Here is a 25401-nt window from a genome sequence, read left to right on the forward strand (position 1 = left end):
TTGAAATCAAAGCCGATCATGAAGCACTTTATTACTAACACAAATATAGAACTATTACAGATATTTGAAAGAAGTCAACAAATAATCAGCAATGAAGAAGCTATGCTTCGCTGAAAAAGTCCAAGAGGGATTTAAGATCGTAACTATCCAGGATCTCCAGCAGTGACGACACTTTGCTTTTCACATTCTGACCTTTGAACTTGAACTTATCGATGAAGAGGTCGGTGATCATGCCTGCAGGGAGGATGAAGTAACAGCCAAGACTCGGAGAGGACCGATATAAAAACTAGACTTACCATAAAGTCTTTCCAGGGGCGCTGGCTGCTTCTTGTACTCCTCCAGGAGACTGGATGACTCATCCAGAATGTTCCGATACTCTGAAGTGAGGAAGTCTGTGTTGCCCTCATGGACCTGCAGTTCCTACAAGGAAACAGATAGAACATGGTGGTCATGGACCTGCAGTTCCTTAAAGAAGCAGATAGAACATGGTGGTCATGGACCTACAGTTCCTACAAGGACACAGATAGAACATGGTGGTCATTGACCTGCTGTTCCTTAAAGAAACAGGTAGAACATGGTGGTCATGAATCTACAGTTCCTTAAAGAAGCAGGTAGAACATGGTGGTCATGAACCTACAGTTCCTTAATGAAGCATATAGAACATGGTGGTCATGAATCTATAGTTCCTTAAAAAACAGGTAGAACATGGTGGTCATGAACCTACAGTTCCTTAAAGAAGCAGATAGAACATGGTGGTCATGAACCTACAGTTCCTTAAAGAAGCAAATAGAACAGGGTGGTCATGAACCTACAGTTCCTTAATGAAGCATATAGAACATGGTGGTCATGAATCTATACTTCCTTAAAAAACAGGTAGAACATGGTGGTCATGAACCTACAGTTCATTAAAGAAGCAGATAGAACATGGTGGTCATGAACCTGGTGGTCATGAACCTACAGTTCCTTAAAGGAAACAGATAGAACATGGTGGACATGAACCTACAGTTCCTTAAAGTAGCATATAGAACATGATGGTCATGAACCTACAGTTCCTTAAAGAAGCAGATAGAACATGGTGGTCATGAACCTACAGTTCCTTAAAGAAGCAAATAGAACAGGGTGGTCATGAATCTACAGTTCATTAAAGAAGCAGATAGAACATGGTGGTCATGAACCTGGTGGTCATGAACCTACAGTTCCTTAAAGGAAACAGATAGAACATGGTGGACATGAACCTACAGTTCCTTAAAGTAGCATATAGAACATGATGGTCATGAACCTACAGTTCCTTAAAGAAGCAAATAGAACAGGGTGGTCATGAATCTACAGTTCATTAAAGAAGCAGATAGAACATGGTGGTCATGAACCTGGTGGTCATGAACCTACAGTTCCTTAAAGGAAACAGATAGAACATGGTGGACATGAACCTACAGTTCCTTAAAGTAGCATATAGAACATGATGGTCATGAACCTACAGTTCCTTAAAGAAGCAGATAGAACATGGTGGTCATGAACCTACAGTTCCTTAAAGAAGCAAATAGAACAGGGTGGTCATGAATCTACAGTTCATTAAAGAAGCAGATAGAACATGGTGGTCATGAACCTGGTGGTCATGAACCTACAGTTCCTTAAAGGAAACAGATAGAACATGGTGGACATGAACCTACAGTTCCTTAAAGTAGCATATAGAACATGGTGGTCATGAACCTACAGTTCCTTAAAGAAGCAGATAGAACATGGTGGTCATGAAACTACAGTTCCTTAAAGATGCAGATAGAACATGGTGGTCATGAACCTACAGTTCCTTAAAGAAGCAGCTAGAACATGGTGGTCATGAATCTACAGTTCCTTAAAGAAGCAGATAGAACATGGTGGTTATGAACCTACAGTTCCTTAAAGAAGCATATAGAACATGGTGGTCATGAACCTACAGTTCCTTAAAGAAGCAAATAGAACATGGTGGTCGTGAACCTACAGTTCCTTAAAGAAGCAGATAGAACATGGTGATAATGAACCGACAGTTCCTTAAAGAAACAAATAGAACATGGTGGTCATGAATCTACAGTTCCTTAAAGAAACAGGTAGAACATGGTGGTCATGAACCTACAGTTCCTTAAAGAAGCAGATAGAACATGGTGGTCATGAACCTACAGTTCCTTAAAAAAGCAAATAGAACATGGTGGACATGAACCTACAGTTCCTTAAAGAAGCAGGTAGAACATGGTGGTCATGAACCTACAGTTCCTTAAAGAAGCAGATAGGACATGGTGGTCATGAATCTACAGTTCCTTAAAGAAGCAGATAGGACATAGTGGTCATGAACCTACAGTTCCTTAAAGGAAACAGATAGAACATGGTGGACATGAACCTACAGTTCCTTAAAGATGCAGATAGAACATGGTGGTCATGAACCTACAGTTCCTAGAAGAAGCAGATAGAACAAGGTGAACCTACAGTTCCTAGAGGAAGCAGATAGAACCTACAGTTCCTAGAAGAAGCAGATAGAACAAGGTGAACCTACAGTTCCTAGAAGAAGCAGATAGAACAAGGTGAACCTACAGTTCCTAGAAGAAGCAGATAGAACAAGGTGAACCTACAGTTCCTAGAGAAAGCAGATAGACCCTACAGTTCCTAGAAGAAGCAGATAGAACAAGGTGAGCCTACAGTTCCTAGAAGAAGCAGATAGAAGCTACAGTTCGTAGAAGAAGCAGCTCGAAGCTACAGTTCCTAGAGGAAGCAGCTAGAAGCTACAGTTCCTAGAGGAAGCAGCTAGAAGCTACAGTTACTAGAGGAAGCAGCTAGAAGATACAGTTCCTAAAAGAAGCAGCTAGAAGATGGTGGAGAAATAGTTGAGTGAATACTTACTTTCAGTGCATCAATGAGCTGAACCTTCCTGGCCAGCACCAACTGGTACTCCAGTTTAGGGTGGATCATCTTCAGGGTGTGAGTGACAGAGTCATCATTGATGTCTGCACACACACAGTAACATCTCAAGGTGTCTTCAAGGAAGGTTATGGAAGACAAGCCACCCACCGTAAGAAACGTTGAGGTTGATTTTGCGTTTGGTGGCTTCTTTGGAGAGAACGTCGCTGAGGATGGAGATGGTGGAGATGTTGTCCGACTTGAAGTGAGCCTCCCCTTTGCTGGAAAAGAGCCAGATTGTAGACCGGGGAGCTGAAGGTGCAGGTGTACGTACCAGTAGGTGGTCTGCAGCTGTGTGCCCAGGAAAGTGTTGTGGAAGTAGAAGGTGACGCTTTCTCCCGCTGGGGTCTTCTCAGGCACCTCCGGCAAGCAGAAGACCACCCAAGAGTGGATCTCTGCCAAACTGAACTGTCCCACCAGACTGAGCCTGTTCATGGGCCTGGCCAGTCACACACATTATTATCTACTAGCATTACTCTTAGTTATTACCATTGTTATCTATTCTAACCCTACTATCTCACTATGGAAAGTGCTTAGAGTCACAAGAGAAAAGTGCTATTTAAATATAATTCACTTCACTTCATCTATTATCATTATCTGTTATCATTACTATTATTTATTAATAACATTATTATCTATTAGCAGTACTATTATCATTATTTGTTATCATTATTATCTATTAGCATTACTATTATTTATTACCGTTAGCTAGGCTGCAGCACCCCCCGCAACCCCATAAGGGACAAGCGGTAGAAAATGGATGGATGGATTATCTATTAGTATTACTATTATCATTATTTGTTATCATTATCATTATTATTATTATCATTATTATTATTATTATAATTATCTATTAGCATTACTATTATCATTATTTGTTATCATTATCTACTATCATTATTAGTATTATTATTATTATTATCTATTAGCATTACTATTATCATTATTTGTTATCATTATCATTCTTATTATTATCTATTAGCATTACTATTTTCCTTAATTTTTATGTGCCACTAATATTACCATTATTATTACTTTAAATGTATTATTACAGTGGCACGATGATTATTATTGTCTACTATCATTACAGTGGCACTAATATTATCATTATTATTATAAATGTATTATTACAGTGGCAGGATGATGATTATTAGTGTCTACTATCATTACAGTGACACTAATATTACCATTATTATTATTATAAATGTATTATTACAGTGGTACAATGATTATTATCATCTACTATTATTACAGTGCCACTAATATTACCTTTATTATTATAAATGTATTATTACAGTGGCAGGATGATTATTATTATTATCTACTATCATTACAGTGGCACTAATAGTACCATTATTATTATAAATGTATTATTATAGTGGCAGAATGATGATTATTATTATCTACTATCATTGCAGTGGCACTAATATTATCATTATTATTATTATAAATGTATTATTACAGTGGCACTATGATTATTATCTACTAACATTACAGTGGCACTAATATTATCATTATTATTATTATAAATGTATTATTACAGTGGCACAATTATTATTATTGTCTACTATCATTACAGTGACACTATTATTATCATTATTATTATTAATGTATTATTACAATGGCACAATTATTATTATGATCTACTATCATTACAGTGGCACTAATATTATTAACATTAATGTATTATTACAGTGGCAGGATGATGATTATTATGATCTACTATCATTACAGTGTCACTATTATTATTAACATTACTGTATTATTACAGTGGCAGGATGGTGATTATGATCTACTATCATTACAGTGTCACTAATATTATTAACATTACTGTATTATTACAGTGGCAGGATGATGATTATGATGAATATTGACCTGTCCTGCTGGATGCTGTGTGCACGCTGGTGAAGAGAGAGAGGTTTGATGTGGTACTGGCGAAGCTGACAGGTCTTAGGCTGCAGTCTGTGGGTGACGTAAGCCCGCAAGGTGCCGTACTGTCCCTCGATGGACCTCACCTGGAACACACACACACAAGTAGTGTTTTACCATTGATCCATGCAGGCATTACGTCACTTCCTGTCCACTTATTTCACGGCAGTAACATTCTTGCATGGTTGTCATTTTTCAATCCACTTGAACTAAAAGTCAATATAAAAGACTACATACCAAACTTATTTCACTGTTGCCATGGTGACTGTGACCACTCTATGCGTACACAGACCCATAAGATCTGCTAGTAGTCTTCAACTACTTGATCCACAATACTGATCATTGCAACGTGTGTACTATTAGTGTGTAGAAAGTATAAAATAGTGTGTACTTTTAGTGTGTAGAAAGTATAAAACTGTGTGTACTATTAGTGTGTAGAAAGTATAAAATAGTGTGTACTATTAGTGTGTAGAAAGTATAAAATAGTGTGTACTATTAGTGTGTAGAAAGTATAAAACTGTGTGTACTATTAGTGTGTAGAAAGTATAAAATAGTGTGTACTATTAGTGTGTAGAAAGTATAAAATAGTGTGTACTATTAGTGTGTAGAAAGTATAAAACTGTGTTTATTATTAGTGTGTAGAAAGTATAACATTTTGTGTACTATTAGTGCGTAGAAAGTATAAAATGGTGTGTACTGTTAGTGTGTAGAAAGTATAAAATAGTGTGTACTGTTAGTGTGTAGAAAGTATAAAACGGTATGTACTAATAGTGTGTAGAAAGTATAAAATTGTGTGTATTATTAGTGTGTACAAAGTATAAAGTAGTGTGTACTATTAGTGTGTACAAAGTATAAAACAGTGTGTACTATTAGTGTGTACAGAGTATAAAATAGTGTGTACTATTACTGTGTAAAAAGTATAAAATTGTGTGTATTATTAGTGTGTAGAAAGTATAAAGTAGTGTGTACTATTAGTGTGTACAAAGTATAAAACAGTGTGTACTATTAGTGTGGACAAAGTATAAAATAGTGTGTACTATTAGTTTGTAGAAAGTATAAAACAGTGTGTACTATTAGTGTGTAGAAAGTATAAAGTAGTGTGTAATATTAGTGTGTACAAAGTATAAAATAGTGTTTACTGTTAGTGTGTACAAAGTATAAAATAGTGTGTAATATTAGTGTGTACAAAGTACAAAATAGTGTGTACTATTAGTGTGTACAAAGTATAAAACAGTGTGTACTATTAGTGTGTACAAAGTATAAAATAGTGTGTACTGTTAGTGTGTACAAAGTATAAAATAGTGTGTAATATTAGTGTGTACAAAGTATAAAATAGTGTTTACTATTAGAGTGTACAAAATATGAAACAGTGTGTACTATTAGTGTGTACAAAGTATAAAATAGTGTGTACTATTAGTGTGTATAAAGTATAAAACAGTGTGTACTATTAGTGTGTACAAAGTATAAAACAGTGTGTACTATTAGTGTGTACAAAGTATAAAACAGTGTGTACAAAGTATAAAATAGTGTGTAATATTAGTGTGTACAAAGTATAAACTAGCGTTTACTATTAGAGTGTACAAAGTATAAAACAGTGTGTGCTATTAGTATGTAAAAAGTATAAAATAGTGTGTACTATTATAGTGTGTACATAGTATAAAACAGTGTGTACTATTAGTGTGTACATAGTATAAAACAGTGTGTACTATTAGTGTGTACAAAGTATAAAACAGTGTGTACTATTAGTGTGTACAAAGTATAAAACAGTGTGTACTATTAGTGTGTACAAAGTATAAAATAGTGTGTACTGTTAGTGTGTACAAAGTATAAAATAGTGTGTAATATTAGTGTGTACAAAGTACAAAATAGTGTGTACTATTAGTGTGTACAAAGTATAAAACAGTGTGTACTATTAGTGTGTACAAAGTATAAAATAGTGTGTACTGTTAGTGTGTACAAAGTATAAAACAGTGTGTACTATTAGTGTGTACAAAGTATAAAACAGTGTGTACAAAGTATAAAATAGTGTGTAATATTAGTGTGTACAAAGTATAAACTAGCGTTTACTATTAGAGTGTACAAAGTATAAAACTGTGTGTACTATTAGTGTGTAAAAATTATAAAACAGTGTGTACTATTATAGTGTGTACATAGTATACAACAGTGTGTACTATTAGTGTGTACATAGTATAAAACAGCGTGTACTATTAGTGTGTACAAAGTATAAAACAGTGTGTACTATTAGTGTGTACAAAGTATAAAACAGTGTGTACAAAGTATAAAATAGTGTGTAATATTAGTGTGTACAAAGTATAAACTAGCGTTTACTATTAGAGTGTACAAAGTATAAAACTGTGTGTACTATTAGTGTGTAAAAATTATAAAATAGTGTGTACTATTATAGTGTGTACATAGTATACAACAGTGTGTACTATTAGTGTGTACATAGTATAAAACAGCGTGTACTATTAGTGTGTACAAAGTATAAAACAGTGTGTACTATTAGTGTGTACAAAGTATAAAATAGTGTGTACTGTTAGTGTGTACAAAGTATAAAATAGTGTGTAATATTAGTGTGTACAAAGTACAAAATAGTGTGTACTATTAGTGTGTACAAAGTATAAAACAGTGTGTACTATTAGTGTGTACAAAGTATAAAATAGTGTGTACTGTTAGTGTGTACAAAGTATAAAATAGTGTGTAATATTAGTGTGTAAAAAGTATAAAATAGTGTTTACTATTAGAGTGTACAAAGTATGAAACAGTGTGTACTATTAGTGTGTACAAAGTATAAAATAGTGTGTACTATTAGTGTGTATAAAGTATAAAACAGTGTGTACTATTAATGGGTGTGTGAGCTACTAAGACTGCGTGTACAATTGATATGTCAGTGAAGTATTTGTATGTACTACTAACAATCACGTTATCATGTTGACCAACGTGTGTGATGTTTTTGAACTAGCAGCACACATGTAGAATAAAATGTCAATAAATACTCATCTATAATAAATCTGGGTAACAAGCCAGGATGATTGCGTGTAGAACATTGTTGAGGATCAGCAGTTGTACAGAAATGTGAGGGTTCCCGGTATGAATGCAGTTCTTGTCACTGCCATTGGGTCTTTGGGCAAGGCACGTCACCCACCTTGCGCTCAGACAGGTTGTGAATGTTTATGATACAACTGTATTTGACAATGTGTGTCTGAATGAGGGTTATTGTATTCATCTAACATTATTATTATTAATCTAACCTGTTATTATGATTACTATTATTTATGTAAGCTATAATAGACTGTGTGTATTTGGCTGTGGTCCACAGGGTTGTCTAAGTAACCAAGGTGTGTGTACCTTCAGCTCCAGTCTGCTGGTGTTAGCCTGGCATCTGTAAGTGGCCAGCAGGAAGTTGCCGTTGGCCTGCAGGACAAAACATGCACTAAGGTCAAAGACCAACAACACCCTTGTTTCCAGCATCACTCTCCTTGCTCACCTCCCAATCACACTCGCTGAAGCTGACCAACGCTGAGTTGTTGTCCACGTCCAGCACGTCCATAGGGATGTCGCTCTGCACGCCACAACACATGTCAACACCTGTGTGTGTGTGTGTGTGTGTGTGTGTGTACCTGGAGCAGCAGATTGTCGATGGCCGTCTGCACTTCCAGCGTGAGGCTGTAGCTGGCGTCATCCTGGCAGAGGAGGAACTTGTCGTTGATGCTGAAGGCAGGCACCGTCTTGGACAGCGTGCTGTGCTGATAGTCTTGTCGGCCCTGCTGAACCTTGACCTGCAGCTGCTCCACTTCCGCCCTGAATGCAGGAAGCAGCCAGGACTTGTCTCAGTGTGACTCAGACCCGACTGTGAGCACTTTAGTGTTGGTACCTGAGTGCTTCCACTTTGGACTGAGTCTCTTTGGTCATCCTCACCTCGTCTCCTGGACCCCCTTCTGCCTTCTGGGGCTCTGTGGTCAAAGCAGTCACCCAGCCTGCAAGCAAATATCATTTATTGTTATTATTAACATTAATATTATTATTATTATTGTCATTATTATTAGCAGTCATCCAGCCTGCAAGCAAATATCATTTATTGTTATTATCAACATTAATATTATTATTATTATGACTATTATTAGCAGTCACCCAGCTTGCAAGCAAATATCATTTATGGTTATTATTAACATTAATATTATTATTATTATCATTATTATTATTAGCAGTCACCCAGCCTGCAAGCAAATATAATTTGTTGTTATTATTAACATTAATATTATTATTACTATTATTAGCAGTCACCCAGCCTGCCAGCAAATATCATTTATTATTATTATTAACATTAATATTACTATTATTAATATTATTAACAGTCACCCAGCCTGCAAGCAAATATCATTTATTGTTATTATTAACATTAATATTATTAGTATTATCATTATTAGCAGTCACCCAGCCTGCAAGCAAATATAATTTGTTATTATTAACATTAATATTATTATTATTAGCAGTCATCCAGCCTGCAAGCAAATATCATTTATTGTTATTATCAACATTAATATTATTATTATTATTACTATTATTAGCAGTCACCCAGCCTGCAAGCAAATATAATTTATTGTTATTAACATTAATATTATTACTATCATTATTATTAGCAGTCACCCAGCCTGCAAGCAAATATAGTTTGTTGTTATTATTAACATTAATATTATTATTACTATTATTAACAGTCACCCAGCCTACCAGCAAATATAATTTATTATTATTATTAACATTAATATTACTATTATTATTATTAATATTATTAACAGTCACCCAGCCTGCAAGCAAATATCATTTATTGTTATTATTAACATTAATATTATTATTATTAGCAGTCACTTAGCCTGCAAGCAAAGATAATTTACTGTTATTGTTTATTGTTTATTGAATGGATCCCCATTAGCTGACGCCAAGGCGACTGCTAGTCTTCCTGGGGTCCATATAGGAGCATACAAAATGAAAAATGCAAAGAATACATGCAATAACAGACATTATACAATGGAAAAATACAACATAAGATAAAAAGCTAGTTAAAACCAGTATTAAAAATTCTCGTCATGTGGGCAGCTGCAATAGGTGTATCTTCAAAGCTGTCTTGAATGACAATTTACTTTGTGAGAGATTAATGTGAGATGGCAACCCATTCCAAAATGATGTACATCTATACATGACTGTATGTTTGAGGAGATTGGTCCTGGGAGCAGGAAGTGCCAAATAGCCATTGCTGGCATTCCTAGTGTCATGAATATGTGTGTTAGTTGATTTTAAAAACTGTTTGTAAAAGTAATCTGGTGATTGATCTAAAATGATAGTTCTAAAGAACATAATGAGACTACAATGCATCTTTTGTTCAACAGACAACCAGGACAGGCGTGAATGCATAAATGCAATATTAGTGTGCAAAGAACATTTAAGTAGCAGTCTAGCCGCTCTGTTCTGAACAAGTTGCAGTTTGTTCAGGTCAGACTTAGTCGTAGCGGACCATATTATAGGACAGTAATGAAGATGACAGAAAACCAAGGACTGTATGACTTGAGCCATTGTTGAGGATGTCAAGAAGGTGGAGCACTTCCTGACCATGGCTAAACCTCTTCCCATTCTCATTGAAATACCATTAATATGATCAGACCATGACAGTTGACTGTCTAATAGCACACCAAGCAATTTTGCTTTTTTGACCTGCTCAATACGTATGTCTGACATTAAAATATGAAGCTGTGGGTCTTCAACAAGCATATGCCTGGATCCAAAAAGAATGCTTTTTGTTTTGTCAATATTCACAACAAGTTTACTATCATTTACCCAGCGGGACACTGTCTCCAGGTCCTGATTTAAGTTGTTTTCTAGGTCATTTAAGGTAGAGGCAGTACTGTATAGAGTTGTGTCATCTGCATACATAACCATATTGGTGTTTGTTGTAACACAGGGAAGATCATTAGTAAAAATAATAAAAAGTAAAGGACCTAAGCAGCTTCCTTGAGGCACGCCGCAGTAATTGTACTTGCGTTCAGATAGGCTACCATTAAAACACACTCTCTGTGATCTTGCTGATAGATAGCTCAACATCCAAGAAAGTGACATACTATTAAAACCATATTTTCTCAGTTTGGAGATCATTATGTTGTGATCTATGACATCGAATGCCGCACTAAAGTCAATCAGGACAGTACCAACCATCTTCTTGACATCCATTTGTGACAGCCAGTCATCAGTCAGCTGAGCTAGAGCAGTAGATGTTGAGTGACCTTGCCTATAAGCATGCTGGGAACCCGACATCAGTTTGTTGTAGGTAAAGTAATCTTGAATTTGTTTGAAAACAACTTTTTCCATCAATTTACTAAGAACAGGAAGTATGCTTATTGGTCTACTATTTATACCAGTAAAATCTTTATTTTTGTCCTTGGGTAGAGGGATGACCTTAGCCTCCTTCCAAACCCCAGGAAAGACTCCATATCTTAATGATTTATTAAATATATGACAAATCGGAGTTGATACATGGCATGCCGCAATTCTTAACAATTTGCCATCTAGCATGTCCGTCCCAGCAGGTTTATCAGATGGCAGTGATAACAACAATTTCTCAATATCAGAACTACTAACTGGTACAAAATCGAACCTGCAGTTTTTACCCTTCATTATATGATTTTCAATTAATGTGCATGAGGAGGAGCCATCAGAAGGCGTCATATTCACTCTCAGATTTTCCACCTTGTTTGTGAAGTAATTATTAAAATATGTGGCAATTTCCATTGGCTTAGTCAGGTAAGCTCCATCAACTTCTATATACGAATTTGTTTTACATGATGCTGATCTTCCCATTATTTGATTTAAAATTTTCCACAATTGTTTTCCATCATGTCTAAAGTCATAGATCTTTGTCTGATAATATACCTTTTTATTACTTCTATTTATTTTAGTTACACGATTTCTTAATTTACGATAGATCATTGCATCAGAAAGTAGACCAGAAGAGTCTGCCAACTTTTTAGCCTGGTTACGTTGCTTCATAAGTGCTTTGAGCTCATTCCCTAACCAAGGGGCGCCATTTGCCTTGACAGTTGTTTTCCTGACAGGAGCATGCTTATCTACAATCTGCAAAAATAACTTCATGAATGTGCTCAAAGCCGCTTCGGGATCCTCCTCAAGACACACAATTTCCCAGTTAACATGTTTCACATCATCTATAAATTTTACTTCATTAAAATATTTATAAGATCTTTTATGTATAGTCACACTAGGAGCTTTGGAGAGCTTGGTCTTCCTCCTTATTGCAATTAAGTTGTGATCCGTAAAGCCAAGAGCTATTGATACTGTTTTAGTGCATTTATCAGGAACATTAGTGAATAGGTGGTCAATGCATTTGGATGACTTTAGCCCATTTCTATTTATAGTTGATCTGGTTGGTAGTGTAATAGTCTGTGTGAGGTTACAGGCATTAGTTACAGCAATAAGTTTCTTTTTCAGCGGGCACATAGCAGACCAATCAATGTTTGTGTCCCCAGTAAAATATATCTCTCTGTTTTCATCACTAGATTCATCCAACATCTTGCATATTAAATCCAGGTATTTTATATCGGCACTAGGTGGTCTATAGCAGCACCCAACCAGTATGGGTTTGGTCTGTGGCAGGTGAACCTGGATCCACAGGGCCTCAATATCAGCCAACATTAAATCATGTCTTACTTTCACAGGAATGTGACTCTGCACATACACAGCTACACCTCCACCATATCTTGTTCTATCCTTCCTAAAAATTGTGTATCCATCTACAGCTAATTCATCATCCTCAAAAGAGGAGTCAAGATGGGTTTCAGATATTGCCATAATGTGTATATCATTAGACTTCATTATCATACATAAATCAGGGATTTTATTTCTTAAGCTACAGATATTCAAGTGAGCTATCAGTAGGCCTTTGCCGGGTAGTTTAAGGTTGTATGAAACCATGATGAAGAGAGAGAGCGATTGATGACTTATATTGCTTTTTACAATTGACCCTGAAACACAGTAGTGTAGGCCTGCTTTGAGGCATAAAAAGCCGTACAGGTAGACATATATAACAACGCCCAACTAGTACATAGGCATGACATCTGCAACTGCAGCAAACAACTAAAGAATTAAAAAAACTAAAGAATAAAAAAGGGAAACAATGAGTGACAGTCATGATGTGTGTGTGAAAAGTGCCCATGAGTAGACACAGGGGTCCTACCTCGCTGCAGATAGTTCCTCAGATATCGAATTTGTCCAAATCACTGATGTCGTTGATGACCATGACTTTCTCCTCTTCTGGGGTGGTACCATTCAGCTTGATAAACACTTTACAGCTAGCAGTCCATGTAGACTGAATTTTGCTTTGCTTCCTCAGGATTCGTGCGCGCCTGGCGATCTCACCATTCCTTTTGGTGAGGTGTTCGTTAATGTACACCTCCGTTCCTTTTAATTTGCGACCCTGTTTTAGGATCGCGATCTTGTTCTTTCTGTTGGTGAAGCGAATGATGATCGCTGGTGTTGCTCCTTTGGTTCTCGTAGGCAGGGTGTGACAGGCTTCAATGTTGCTCCTGTCCACGGAGATCCTCCTGCTCCCCAAAAAGCTGACCACCTGCTGCTCCAGTGATTCCACCTCTGACTCCGATTGAACTCCCTCCCGCCCTACGGGACCGTTCTCCCGGGCTGCCACACTGGCGTATGACCGATGCTTGGTCTTAAGTCCGCTGACGATCACGTTGTTCATGCGGGAGTACTGCTCCAAGTCGGCCACGCGACATTCCAAAACTTTTATAGCTTTGTCTTTCTCCGTGTTCAGTCTTTTGAGTGACTGAATGTCACCCATCAGATCCACAATTTTCTTTTGCTGGTCAGCAATTGTTGCGATCTCAGCAGACAAGAACTCAAGAGATTTCTTAATTTCTTCCATGTCGTCCTCAGGGGGGCTAACCACTCTCCTTGGCTTCGGACCCATGCTAACCTGGGCCACGGCTGAAGGTGAGCCGAGCCCGGCTGCAGTGCAACTTGGATCTAGGCTAGAAACGAGCCACACCAACGTAGACACTTAGCGACGCCGGATTTGACTATTTTACCGGGCACTCAAGGGCTAATGCCCGCCCGATTGGCACAGCACACGCCGCTCTGGTCGCTCTGTTGCTGCACGCCGTGAGAAAGTTTCGCCCTGCTTCCTTGACTGCAGGTCAAGGAAAGAGCAAGTAAAACAATATAAAAACAGTTACATGGAAACTAGTAATTAATGAAAATTTCTAAAATTAACTGTTAAAGGTTAGTACTATTAGTGGACCAGCAGCACGCACAATCATGTGTGCTTATTATTAACATTAATATTATTATTATTATTAGCAGTCACCCAGCCTGCAAGCAAAGATCATTTATTGTTATTATTAACATTAATATCATCATTATTATTAGCAGTCACCCAGCCTGCAAGCAAATATAATGTATTGTTATTATTAACATTCATATTATTATTATTATTATTATTAGCAGTCACCCAGCCTGCCAGCAAATATCATTTATTATTATTAACATTACTATGATTATTATTATTATTATTAGCAGTCACTCAGCCTGCAAGCAAATATCATGTATTGTTATTATTAACATTAGTATTATTATTAATATTATTATTATTATTAGCAGTCACCCAGCCTGCAATCAAAGATCATTTATTATTATTATTATTATTATTATTATTAGCAGTCATTCAGCCTACAAGCAAATATAATTTATTATAATTATTATCATTCTTATCATTATTATTATTAGCAGTCACCCAGCCTGCAAGCAAATATAATTTATTATTATTAACATAAATATTATTATTATTAGCAGTCAACCAGCCTGCAAGCAAAGATAATTTATTATTATTATTATTAAAATTAATATTATTATTAGCAGTCACCCAACCTGCAAGCAAAGATCATTTATTGTTATTGTTATTATTATTATTAATATTATTATTATTATTAGCAGTCACCCAGTCTGCAAGCAAATACTATTTATTACTATTATTATTAACATTAATATCATTATTATTATTAGCAGTCACGCAGCCTGCAAGCAAATATTATTTATTAATATTATTATTATTATTAGCAGTCACCCAGCCTGCAAGCAAATATCATTTATTGTTATTATTATTATTAGCATTCACCCAGCTTGCAAGCAAAGATTATTTATTGTTATTATTATCATTAATATTATTATGAATACTTTTATTATTATTAGCAGTCACCCAGCGTGCAAGCAAATATCATTTATTGTTATTATTATTATTAGCATTCACCCAGCTTGCAAGCAAAGATTATTTATTGTTATTATTATCATTAATATTATTATGAATACTTTTATTATTATTAGCAGTCACCCAGCCTGCAAGCAAATATTGTTTATTATTATTATCATTATTAATATTATTACTATGAATATTATTATTATTATTATTAGCAGTCACCCAGCCTGCAAGCAAATATTATTTTGTATTATTATCATAGATATGCCGCGACCCCAAAGGGAATAAGCGGTAGAAAATGGATGGATGGATGGATCATAGATATGATTTAAATATGTTTTACATAAACTACAACACACTTTAATACAATATATTGGATATGATTTAAATATGTTTTACATAAACTACAACACACTTTAATACAATATGTTGGATATGATTTACATTTTTTTTTACATAAATTACCACACACTTTAATACAATGTTAGATATGATTTAAATATGTTTTACATAAACTACAACACACCTTAACACATTTTACATATTTATGTAAAACATATTTACATAACAAACATACGTATGCCCTTTGAGACACTTGTGATTTAGGGCTATATAAATAAACATTGATTGATTGATTGATTGATTTATGTTTTACACCTACTCAGTGGCCTAGTGGTTAGAGTCGCCCCGAGATGGGTAGGTTGTGAGTTCAAAACCCGGCCGAGTTATACCAGAGACTATAAAAATGGGAGCCATTACCTCCCGGCTTGGCATCAAGGGTTGGAATTGGGGGTTACATCACCAAAAATGATTCCCGGGCTGCTCACTGCTCCCCTCACTTCTCAGGGGGGGAACAAGGGGATGGGTCAAATGCAGAGGACGAATTTCACCACACCTCGTGTGTGTGACAATCATTGGTACTTTAACTTTAACTACAACACACTTTAATACAATGTTAAATATGATTTTAATATGTTTTAAATAAACTACCACACACTTTAATACAATATGTTAGATATGATTTAAATTAGTTTTCCATAAACTACAACACACATTGGAATTTTAAGATGTGCTTTTTCTATTTTTAGAACCCTGTTAATTATTGTACCTTTTATGTTGTCTTTTTAATTTTGTCGAGCAATTTTGTATTTATTAGCGGTAAGACCTTTATTAGAGGTAAGACATTTATTCCTCGTAATGGACCAACAATTCACTATGACAGGCATGTCTTCCAGAGGCAATGGAGCAGAAGATGATTAGAGGTTACATATGGACTTCAGGCATTGGACTCAAGCACATGGACGTGAAATAAGATTATTCTAGCAAGAAGTGAAAGCAGAATAAACATCTTTTTACTTTTTGATTTTGATCAAATGTATCAAGAGTTGCTAAAATAGTCCATCATTACGGTAAGTTATTAAAACAAACCAAAACGTTGTTGTGTTAAATGTGTTACTCCCATCCAGTCAACAACACTTTGTTAATATCTGATTTACATTTGTTATATATATATATATATATATATATATATACATATATATGTACACATGTATATATATGTCCATCCATCCATCCATTTTTCTACCTCTTGTCCCTTTCGGGGTCGCGGGTGATGCTGGAGCCTATCTCAACTGCATTCGGGCGGAAGGCGGGGTACACCCTGGACAAGTCACCACCCCATCGCAGCATGTATATATAAACATGTATATATAAACATGCATATATACACATATATATATATATATATATATACTGTATGTATGTATATATATATATATATATATATATATATATATATATATATACATATATATATATATATATATATATATATATATATATATATTAAGGCTGCAACTAACGATTAATTTGATAATCGATTAATCTGTCGATTATTATTCGATTAATCGATTAATAATCGGATAAAAGAGACAAACTACATTTCTATCCTTTCCAGTATTTTATTGGGAAAAAAAACAGCATACTGGCACCATACTTATTTTGATTATTGTTTCTCAGCTGTTTGTACATGTTTCAGTTTATAAATAAAGGTTTATAAAAAAATTAAAATAAATAAATTAAAAAATTGCCTCTGCGCATGCCCATAGCATAGATCCAACGAATCGATGACTAAATTAATCGCCAACTATTTGTATAATCGATTTTAATCGATTAGTTGTTGCAGCCCTAATATATATATATATATATATCTATATATATATCTATATATATATATATATATATATATATATATACATATATATATATAGATATATATACACACGTACATACGCAATGCTGGCGTTTCAAGGGGAATATAAGGTTTGATGTGTTGAAGTCTGATGGGTTTTTTTTTATTCTCTGAAACAGTCCCACATGATGAACTCACCTTGTCAAAATCATCCCAAACCAGTCCTATTTGTTTGTGCTACAACATTTTTTGTGCAACTATGATAGTTTTTATGTAATTCACATTTTATGGAGCTCATTATTAATCACAATTTGTTCAAAACCTGACCGTTAGAGCAAACAGTCCGTGGAAGATTTGGACAACATGACAGGTTTCATGTATCCATCAGCATCATTGATGTGTATTTAGTAATGTTGGAGGCAGAAGAGTATGAATGTAACGTCACCTGAGTAGGTGGCAGTTAACACCTCATCATAGGACTCCTTGCCCACACAGCCGCCCTGGATGGAGTTGATGCTCTCAGACAAGGTCTGGACCAGGAAAAAGAAATCAAGTGATTTGACAATTATAACAAGACTTTTAGGTCATGGTTTACTTACGTGCTCAAAGCGTAAGGTGGGCTCGTTAGTCCCGTCAAATCCATAAATGGCTACTGTCCCGTCATCACAGCCCACCAGGATGTCACTCACGCCATCGCCCACCATGTCGTAGGTGTCCATGCAGAGGATTCCTGTTGAGGAAATATACACCACTTCATAAGGTACACCTGCAAGACAATGCTGTTGTACACCAATATTATTGTATTAAAACTGCACTTTTGTCAGCATTATTTTGACCATGTTTCCTTTTTGTGCAGGTCGACTTCATTGCTTCATGAGCACCTTTTATTGTTGTTGTACTCAATATTATTGTATTAAAACTGCACTTTTGTCAGCATTATTTTGACAATGTTTCCTTTTTGTGCAGGTCTACTTCACCTCCTTTCTTTTTCTCCTTGTAAATCTCCCATTTGGTGGCAGCTGACGTCTCTCCGATGTGAACAAGTCCTATCTTCCCATCTGTAGTCCCGTACAGGATGTCCTCTCCTGCAGGATAACATCCACATATTTATGTCTCACATTCATTAATAACATCTACATATTTATGTCTCACGTAGGACACTTTCATTAATAACATCTAAATATTTATGTCTCACATAGGACACTTTCATTAATAACATCTACATATTTACGTCTCACATAGGACACTTTCATTACTAACATCTATATATTTATGTCTCACATTGGACACTTTCATTAATAACATCTACATATTTATGTCTTACATAGGACACTTTCATTAATAACATCTACATATGTATATCTCACATAGGACACTTTCATTAATAACATCTCCATATTTATGTCTCACATAGGACACTTTAATAACATCTACATATTTATGTCTCACATAGGAAACTTACATTAATAACATCTACATATTTACGTGTCACATAGGACACTTTCATTAATAACATCTACATATTTATGTCTTACATAGGACACTTTCATTAATAACATCTACATATGTATATCTCACATAGGACACTTTCATTAATAACATCTCCATATTTATGTCTCACATAGGACACTTTAATTAATAACATCTACATATTTATGTCTCACATAGGAAACATACATTAATAACATCTACATATTTACGTGTCACATAGGACACTTTCATTGATAACATCTACATCCGTATATCTCACATAGGACACTTTCATTAATAACATCTCCATATTTATGTCTCACATAGGACACTTTAATTAATAACATCTACATATTTATGTCTCACATAGGAAACTTACATTACTAACATCTACATATTTATGTCTCACATTGGACACTTTCATTAATAACATCTACATATTTATGTCTTACATAGGACACTTTCATTAATAACATCTACATATGTATATCTCACATAGGACACTTTCATTAATAACATCTCCATATTTATGTCTCACATAGGACACTTTAATTAACATCTACATATTTATGTCTCACATAGGAAACTTACATTAATAACATCTACATATTTACGTGTCACATAGGACACTTTCATTAATAACATCTACATCCGTATATCTCACATAGGACACTTTCATTAATAACACCTACATATTCATGTCTCACATAGGACACTTTCATTAATAACATCTACATATGTACGTCTCACATAGGACACTTTCATTAATAACATCTACATATTTATGTCTCACATAGGACACTTTTATTAATATCTACATATTTACGTCTCACATAGGAAACTTACATTAATAATAACATCTACATATTTATATCTCACATAGGACACTTTCATTAATAACATCTCCATATTTATGTCTCACATAGGACACTTTAATTAATAACATCTACATATTTATGTCTCACATAGGAAACTTACATTACTAACATCTACATATTTATGTCTCACATTGGACACTTTCATTAATAACATCTACATATTTATGTCTTACATAGGACACTTTCATTAATAACATCTACATATGTATATCTCACATAGGACACTTTCATTAATAACATCTCCATATTTATGTCTCACATAGGACACTTTAATTAACATCTACATATTTATGTCTCACATAGGAAACTTACATTAATAACATCTACATATTTACGTGTCACATAGGACACTTTCATTAATAACATCTACATACGTATATCTCACATAGGACACTTTCATTAATAACACCTACATATTCATGTCTCACATAGGACACTTTCATTAATAACATCTACATATGTACGTCTCACATAGGACACTTTCATTAATAACATCTACATATTTATGTCTCACATAGGACACTTTTATTAATATCTACATATTTACGTCTCACATAGGAAACTTACATTAATAATAACATCTACATATTTATATCTCACATAGGACACTTTCATTAATAACATCTACATATGTATATCTCACATAGGACACTTTCATTAATAACATGTACGTATATATGTCCCACATAGGACACTTTCATTAATAACATCTACATATTTATGTCTCAGATAGGACACTTTCATTAATAACATCTACATATTTATGTCTCACATAGGACACTTTTATTAATAACATCTACATATTTACGTCTCACATAGGAAACTTACATTAATAATAACATCTACATATTTATATCTCACATAGGACACTTTCATGAATAACATCTACCGGTACATATTTATGTCTCACATAGGAAACTTACATTAATAATAACATCTACATATTTATATCTCACATAGGACACTTTCATTAATAACATCTACATATGTATATCTCACATATGACACTTTCATTAATAACATCTACATATTTATGTCTCACATAGGACACTTTCATTAATAACCACTACATATTTATGTCTCACATGGGACACTTTCATTAATAAAATGTACGTATATATGTCCCACATAGGACACTTTCATTAATAACATCTACATATTTATGTCTCACATAGGACATGTTCATTAAAAACATCAAAACAATTATACGCCTATTTAATAATACTACCTTAACATTTGACAACCAAACAATTATACACCCATTTAATAACACCACCTTAACATTTGACAACAAAACAATTATACTGTAATTTAATAATACCACTATAACATTTGACAACTAAACAATTATACATTTATCTGATAATACCACCGTGACATTTGACAACCCAACAATTATACACCTATTTAATAACACCACTTTAACATTTGATAACAAAACAATTATACACTTATTTAATAATACCACCTTAACATTCGACAACAATCCAATTGTACACCTATTTAATAATACCACCTTAACATTTGACAACCAAACTATTATCCACTTATTTAATAATACCACCATAGCATTTTACAACCAAACAATTATATACCTATTTAATAATACCACCTTAACATTTGACAACCAAACTATTATCCACTTATTTAATAATACCACCTTAACATTTGACAACCAAACAATTATACACTTATTTAATAATACCACCTTAACATTTGACAACCAAACAATTATACACTTATTTAATAATACCACCTTAACATTTGACAACCAAACAATTATACACTTATTTAATAATACCACCTTAACATTTGACAACCAAACAATTATACACTTATTTAATTATACCATCAAAACATTTGACAATAAAACAATTATACACCTATGTAATAATGCCACCTTAACATTTGACAACAAATGAATTATATACTTATTTAATAATACCACCTTAACATTTGACAATCAAACAATTATACACTTATTTAGTAATACCACCTTAACATTTGACAACAAAACAATTATAAACTTATTTAACAATACCACCTTAACATTTGACAACCAAACAATGATAGACTTATTTAATAATACCACCTTAACATTTGACGACCAAACAATTACACACGTATTTAACAATACCACCTTAACATTTGACAACCAAACAATGATAGACTTATTTAATAATACCACCTTAACATTTGACAACCAAACAATTATACACTTATTTAATAATACCATCAAAACATTTGACAATAAAACAATTATACACCTATTTAATTATACCATCAAAACATTTGACAATAAAACAATTATACACCTATGTAATAATGCCACCTTAACATTTGACAACAAATGAATTATATACTTATTTAATAATACCACCTTAACATTTGACAATCAAACAATTATACACTTATTTAGTAATACCACCTTAACATTTGACAACAAAACAATTATAAACTTATTTAACAATATCACCTTAACATTTGACAACCAAACAATGATACTTATTTAACAATACCACCTTAACATTTGACAACCAAACAATTATACACTTATTTAATAATACCACCTTAACATTTGACAACCAAACTATTATACACATATTTAGTAATACTACCTCAATATTTTACAACCAAACAATTATAACTTATTTAATAATACCATCTTAACATTTTACAACCAAACAATTATGACTTATTTAATAATACCATCTTAACATTTGACAAAAAAACAATTATACACCTATTTAATAATACCACCTTAACTTTTGACAACAACATATTATTTCGGTGTCTCCCTATGTCTAGCATTAAAATATTACAGTTGGTACAAAATGCGGCTGCTAGACTTTTGACAAGAACAAGAAAGTTTGATCATATTACACCTACAGTATGTACTGCATGTACAGTATGTAACACATGCACAGTAAGTAATGCATGTACAGTATGTATTACATGTACAGTATGTACTACATGTACAGTATGCACATTATGTACTGCATGAGGTTGCACAGCATAAAGCTGCTCTCAGAGGGACCAACTTGCCTCCATCTTTGTGGTAGTGTTCCAGCACAGAAGGTTGTCCAGGGACTTCCACTTGGTAGGCCAGCTCAGACCCCTGAGGAAGTCCAACAATGAGCTGTAATCAGGCAGCAAGTGTTATCTCTGTCTACCTGTAGGACCCTGAGGACCCGGTCTTGACATGCCAGAACAGGGACAGGGTGGGTGAGGGTCTGCGAGACCAAACAGGTGATGTCGTTGATCTTGTCTCCCGACAGGAAGTAGTCCTGGTCCTTGCAGTGGCTGGAGTGGTTGTAGATGTAACTTGCACACACAAACAGGTCCTCACCTGACACGTACCTGCACAGGAGAACACACCTGACTTGGTGCTCACACTTGGTGGGACTGGTTTCCTACATGGCGTTGATGCTCTCCGTCAGGTTGACGTCACACGTGAAGAACTGTTTGCCTTTCTTGGTCAAGCCTCGCACTTGAGAACCACAGCAGACATAGATCTTCTCCTGGGGACTGTCCACAGCTCCACCCAGGTCCAGTCGGGAGATTTTCTGTCCCGGAAGAGTTTTGAACACAGGCTACAACACAAGAAACACATGTCATGGTGGGGGCCACAAATATTCATACAACTCATTCACTCACCACCGCCTCTCCTTTCTTCATCCCAAAACATGTCAGGATGCCATCATGGTCAGCTACAGCCACCTTTAACATATAATTATAATAAATATTATTAAAACATGTCAGAATGCCATCATGGTCAGCTACAGCCACCTTTAACATATAATTATAATAAATATTATTAAAACATGTCAGAATGCCATCCTGGTCAACTACAGCCACCTTTAACATATAATTATAATAAATATTATTAAAACATGTCAGGATGCCATCATGGTCAGCTACAGCCACCTTTAACATATAATTATAATAAATATTATTAAAACATGTCAGGATGCTATCATGGTCAGCTACAGCCACCTTTAGCATATAATAATTATTACTATTATTAAAACATGTCAGGATGCCATCATGGTCAGCTACAGCCACCTTTAACATATAATTATAATACATATTATTATAACATGTCAGGATGCCACCATTACAGCCACCTTTAACATATAATTATAATAAATATTATTAAAACATGTCAGGATGCCATCATGGTCAGCTACAGCCACCTTTGACATTTAGTAATAATAAATATTATTAAAACATGTCAGGGTGCCATTATGGTCAGCTACAGCCACCTTTAACATATAATAATTATTATTATTATCATTAAAACATGTCAGGATGCCATCATGGTCAGCTACAGCCTCCTTTAACATATACTAATTATCATTATTAAAACATGTCAGGATGCCATCATGGTCAGCTACAGCCACCTTTACCATATAATAATAATAATAATAATAATAATAATAATAAGTCAGAATGCCATCATAGTCAGCTACATGTCAGGATGTCATCATGGTCAGCTACAGCCACCTTTAACATATAATAATTATAATTAAAACATGTCAGGATGCCATCATGGTCAGCTACAGCCACCTTTAACATATAATAATACATATTATCAAAACATGTCAGGATGCCATCATGGTCAGCTACAGCCATCTTTAACATAAAATAATAATAATAATTATTATTAAAACATGTCAGGATGTCATCATGGTCAGCTACAGCCATCTTTAACATATAATAATAATCATTACTATTATTAAAACATGTCAGGATGCAATCATGGTCAGCTACAGCTACCTTTGACATATAATTATTATTCAAACATGTCAGGATGCCATCATGGTCAGCTACAGCCACCTTTGATAAATAATAATAATAATAATTATTAAAACATGTCAGGATGCCATCATGGTCAGCTACAGCCACCTTTGACATATAATAATAATAATTATTATTAAAACATACCAGGATGCCATCATGGTCAGTTACAGCCACCTTTAACATATAATAATAATAATAATAAGTCAGAATGCCATCAGGGTCAGCTACAGCCACTTCTAACAAAAATTCATTACTATGACACATATTCCTATATAAAAGTTATTATTGTATAAAAGTTATTCTTTCGGATTGTCATTTATTTACGGTACCTTCTGAGTTGCCTTTTTCCCATGTGCTGGCAGCAGCCTCATAGTTTTCTGGGACGTTACACCAACCTGTGGGCGCATTTGATGAAAATCACCTTTTCCAGGAGGATAAAGAAGGATATTGAATACCTGAATGTAATCCACCCGGTTGAGATTCAGCTCCATCTTTTTGGCCAAAGTTGAGACCTTGATGAAAGAGTGCTGCTGAAATAATACTTGTGTGTCAACAAAGAAAACTGGACCCATACATTAGTGGGTATTGCTGCTAACATCTACATTAATCACTGAAAAGAGATGAAGATGCTAACATTAAAATGAATCATTGAGAAGAGATAAAGATGTTAATACTTACGTCAGTCGTTGAAAAGCAGATTAGCTCCACATGCTAACGTTAGCTACAATGCTAGTTAGCGCACACGACGTGTTGGCTTTTAAAACAAACACAACGGCTGTTAAAACTTAAATGTGTACAATGTAAATGTAAACATATACAATCATTTGTTTAAAGTCAACTGCAAATAAGATAACGGCTCAATTTACTGACTCAATATACCGTAAGAAACGAGTGAACGCTTCACACCAAATCCGTTGCCGTGGCAACGTCGCCCTTGCAAT

The 25401-nt window shown here is 34.5% G+C and overlaps 1 protein-coding gene across 6 annotated transcripts; it reads right to left on the bottom strand.

The window, feature by feature from the left end:
- On the bottom strand, positions 1–25390 carry bbs7 (Bardet-Biedl syndrome 7). Of its 6 annotated transcripts, none has more exons than XM_061977292.1 (21): positions 25340–25390; positions 25139–25214; positions 24916–25070; positions 24790–24855; positions 23315–23377; positions 23075–23250; positions 22831–23017; positions 22703–22775; positions 18287–18394; positions 17909–18039; positions 17755–17839; positions 8726–8828; positions 8472–8652; positions 8339–8413; positions 8200–8265; positions 4798–4937; positions 3197–3361; positions 3034–3143; positions 2866–2969; positions 297–420; positions 1–234 (listed from the first exon to the last, which is right to left on the bottom strand). In XM_061977292.1, the coding sequence occupies exons 3-21, from the start codon at positions 25030–25032 to the stop codon at positions 101–103; spliced, it is 2208 nt and encodes a 735-aa protein (XP_061833276.1). In that variant the 5' UTR covers positions 25033–25070; positions 25139–25214; positions 25340–25390; the 3' UTR covers positions 1–100. The 6 variants fall into 6 exon arrangements, 5 of the variants coding, with proteins under 5 accessions (XP_061833276.1, XP_061833277.1, XP_061833279.1 ...); XM_061977293.1 differs by having other exon boundaries at positions 24916–24990; positions 25340–25383; XM_061977295.2 differs by having other exon boundaries at positions 24916–24972; positions 25139–25387.
- Between the last annotated feature and the right edge of the window lie 11 nt (positions 25391–25401).

The sequence above is a fragment of the Nerophis lumbriciformis genome, linkage group LG16 (genome assembly GCF_033978685.3).
Source record: "Nerophis lumbriciformis linkage group LG16, RoL_Nlum_v2.1, whole genome shotgun sequence".
NCBI classification, from domain to species: domain Eukaryota; kingdom Metazoa; phylum Chordata; class Actinopteri; order Syngnathiformes; family Syngnathidae; genus Nerophis; species Nerophis lumbriciformis.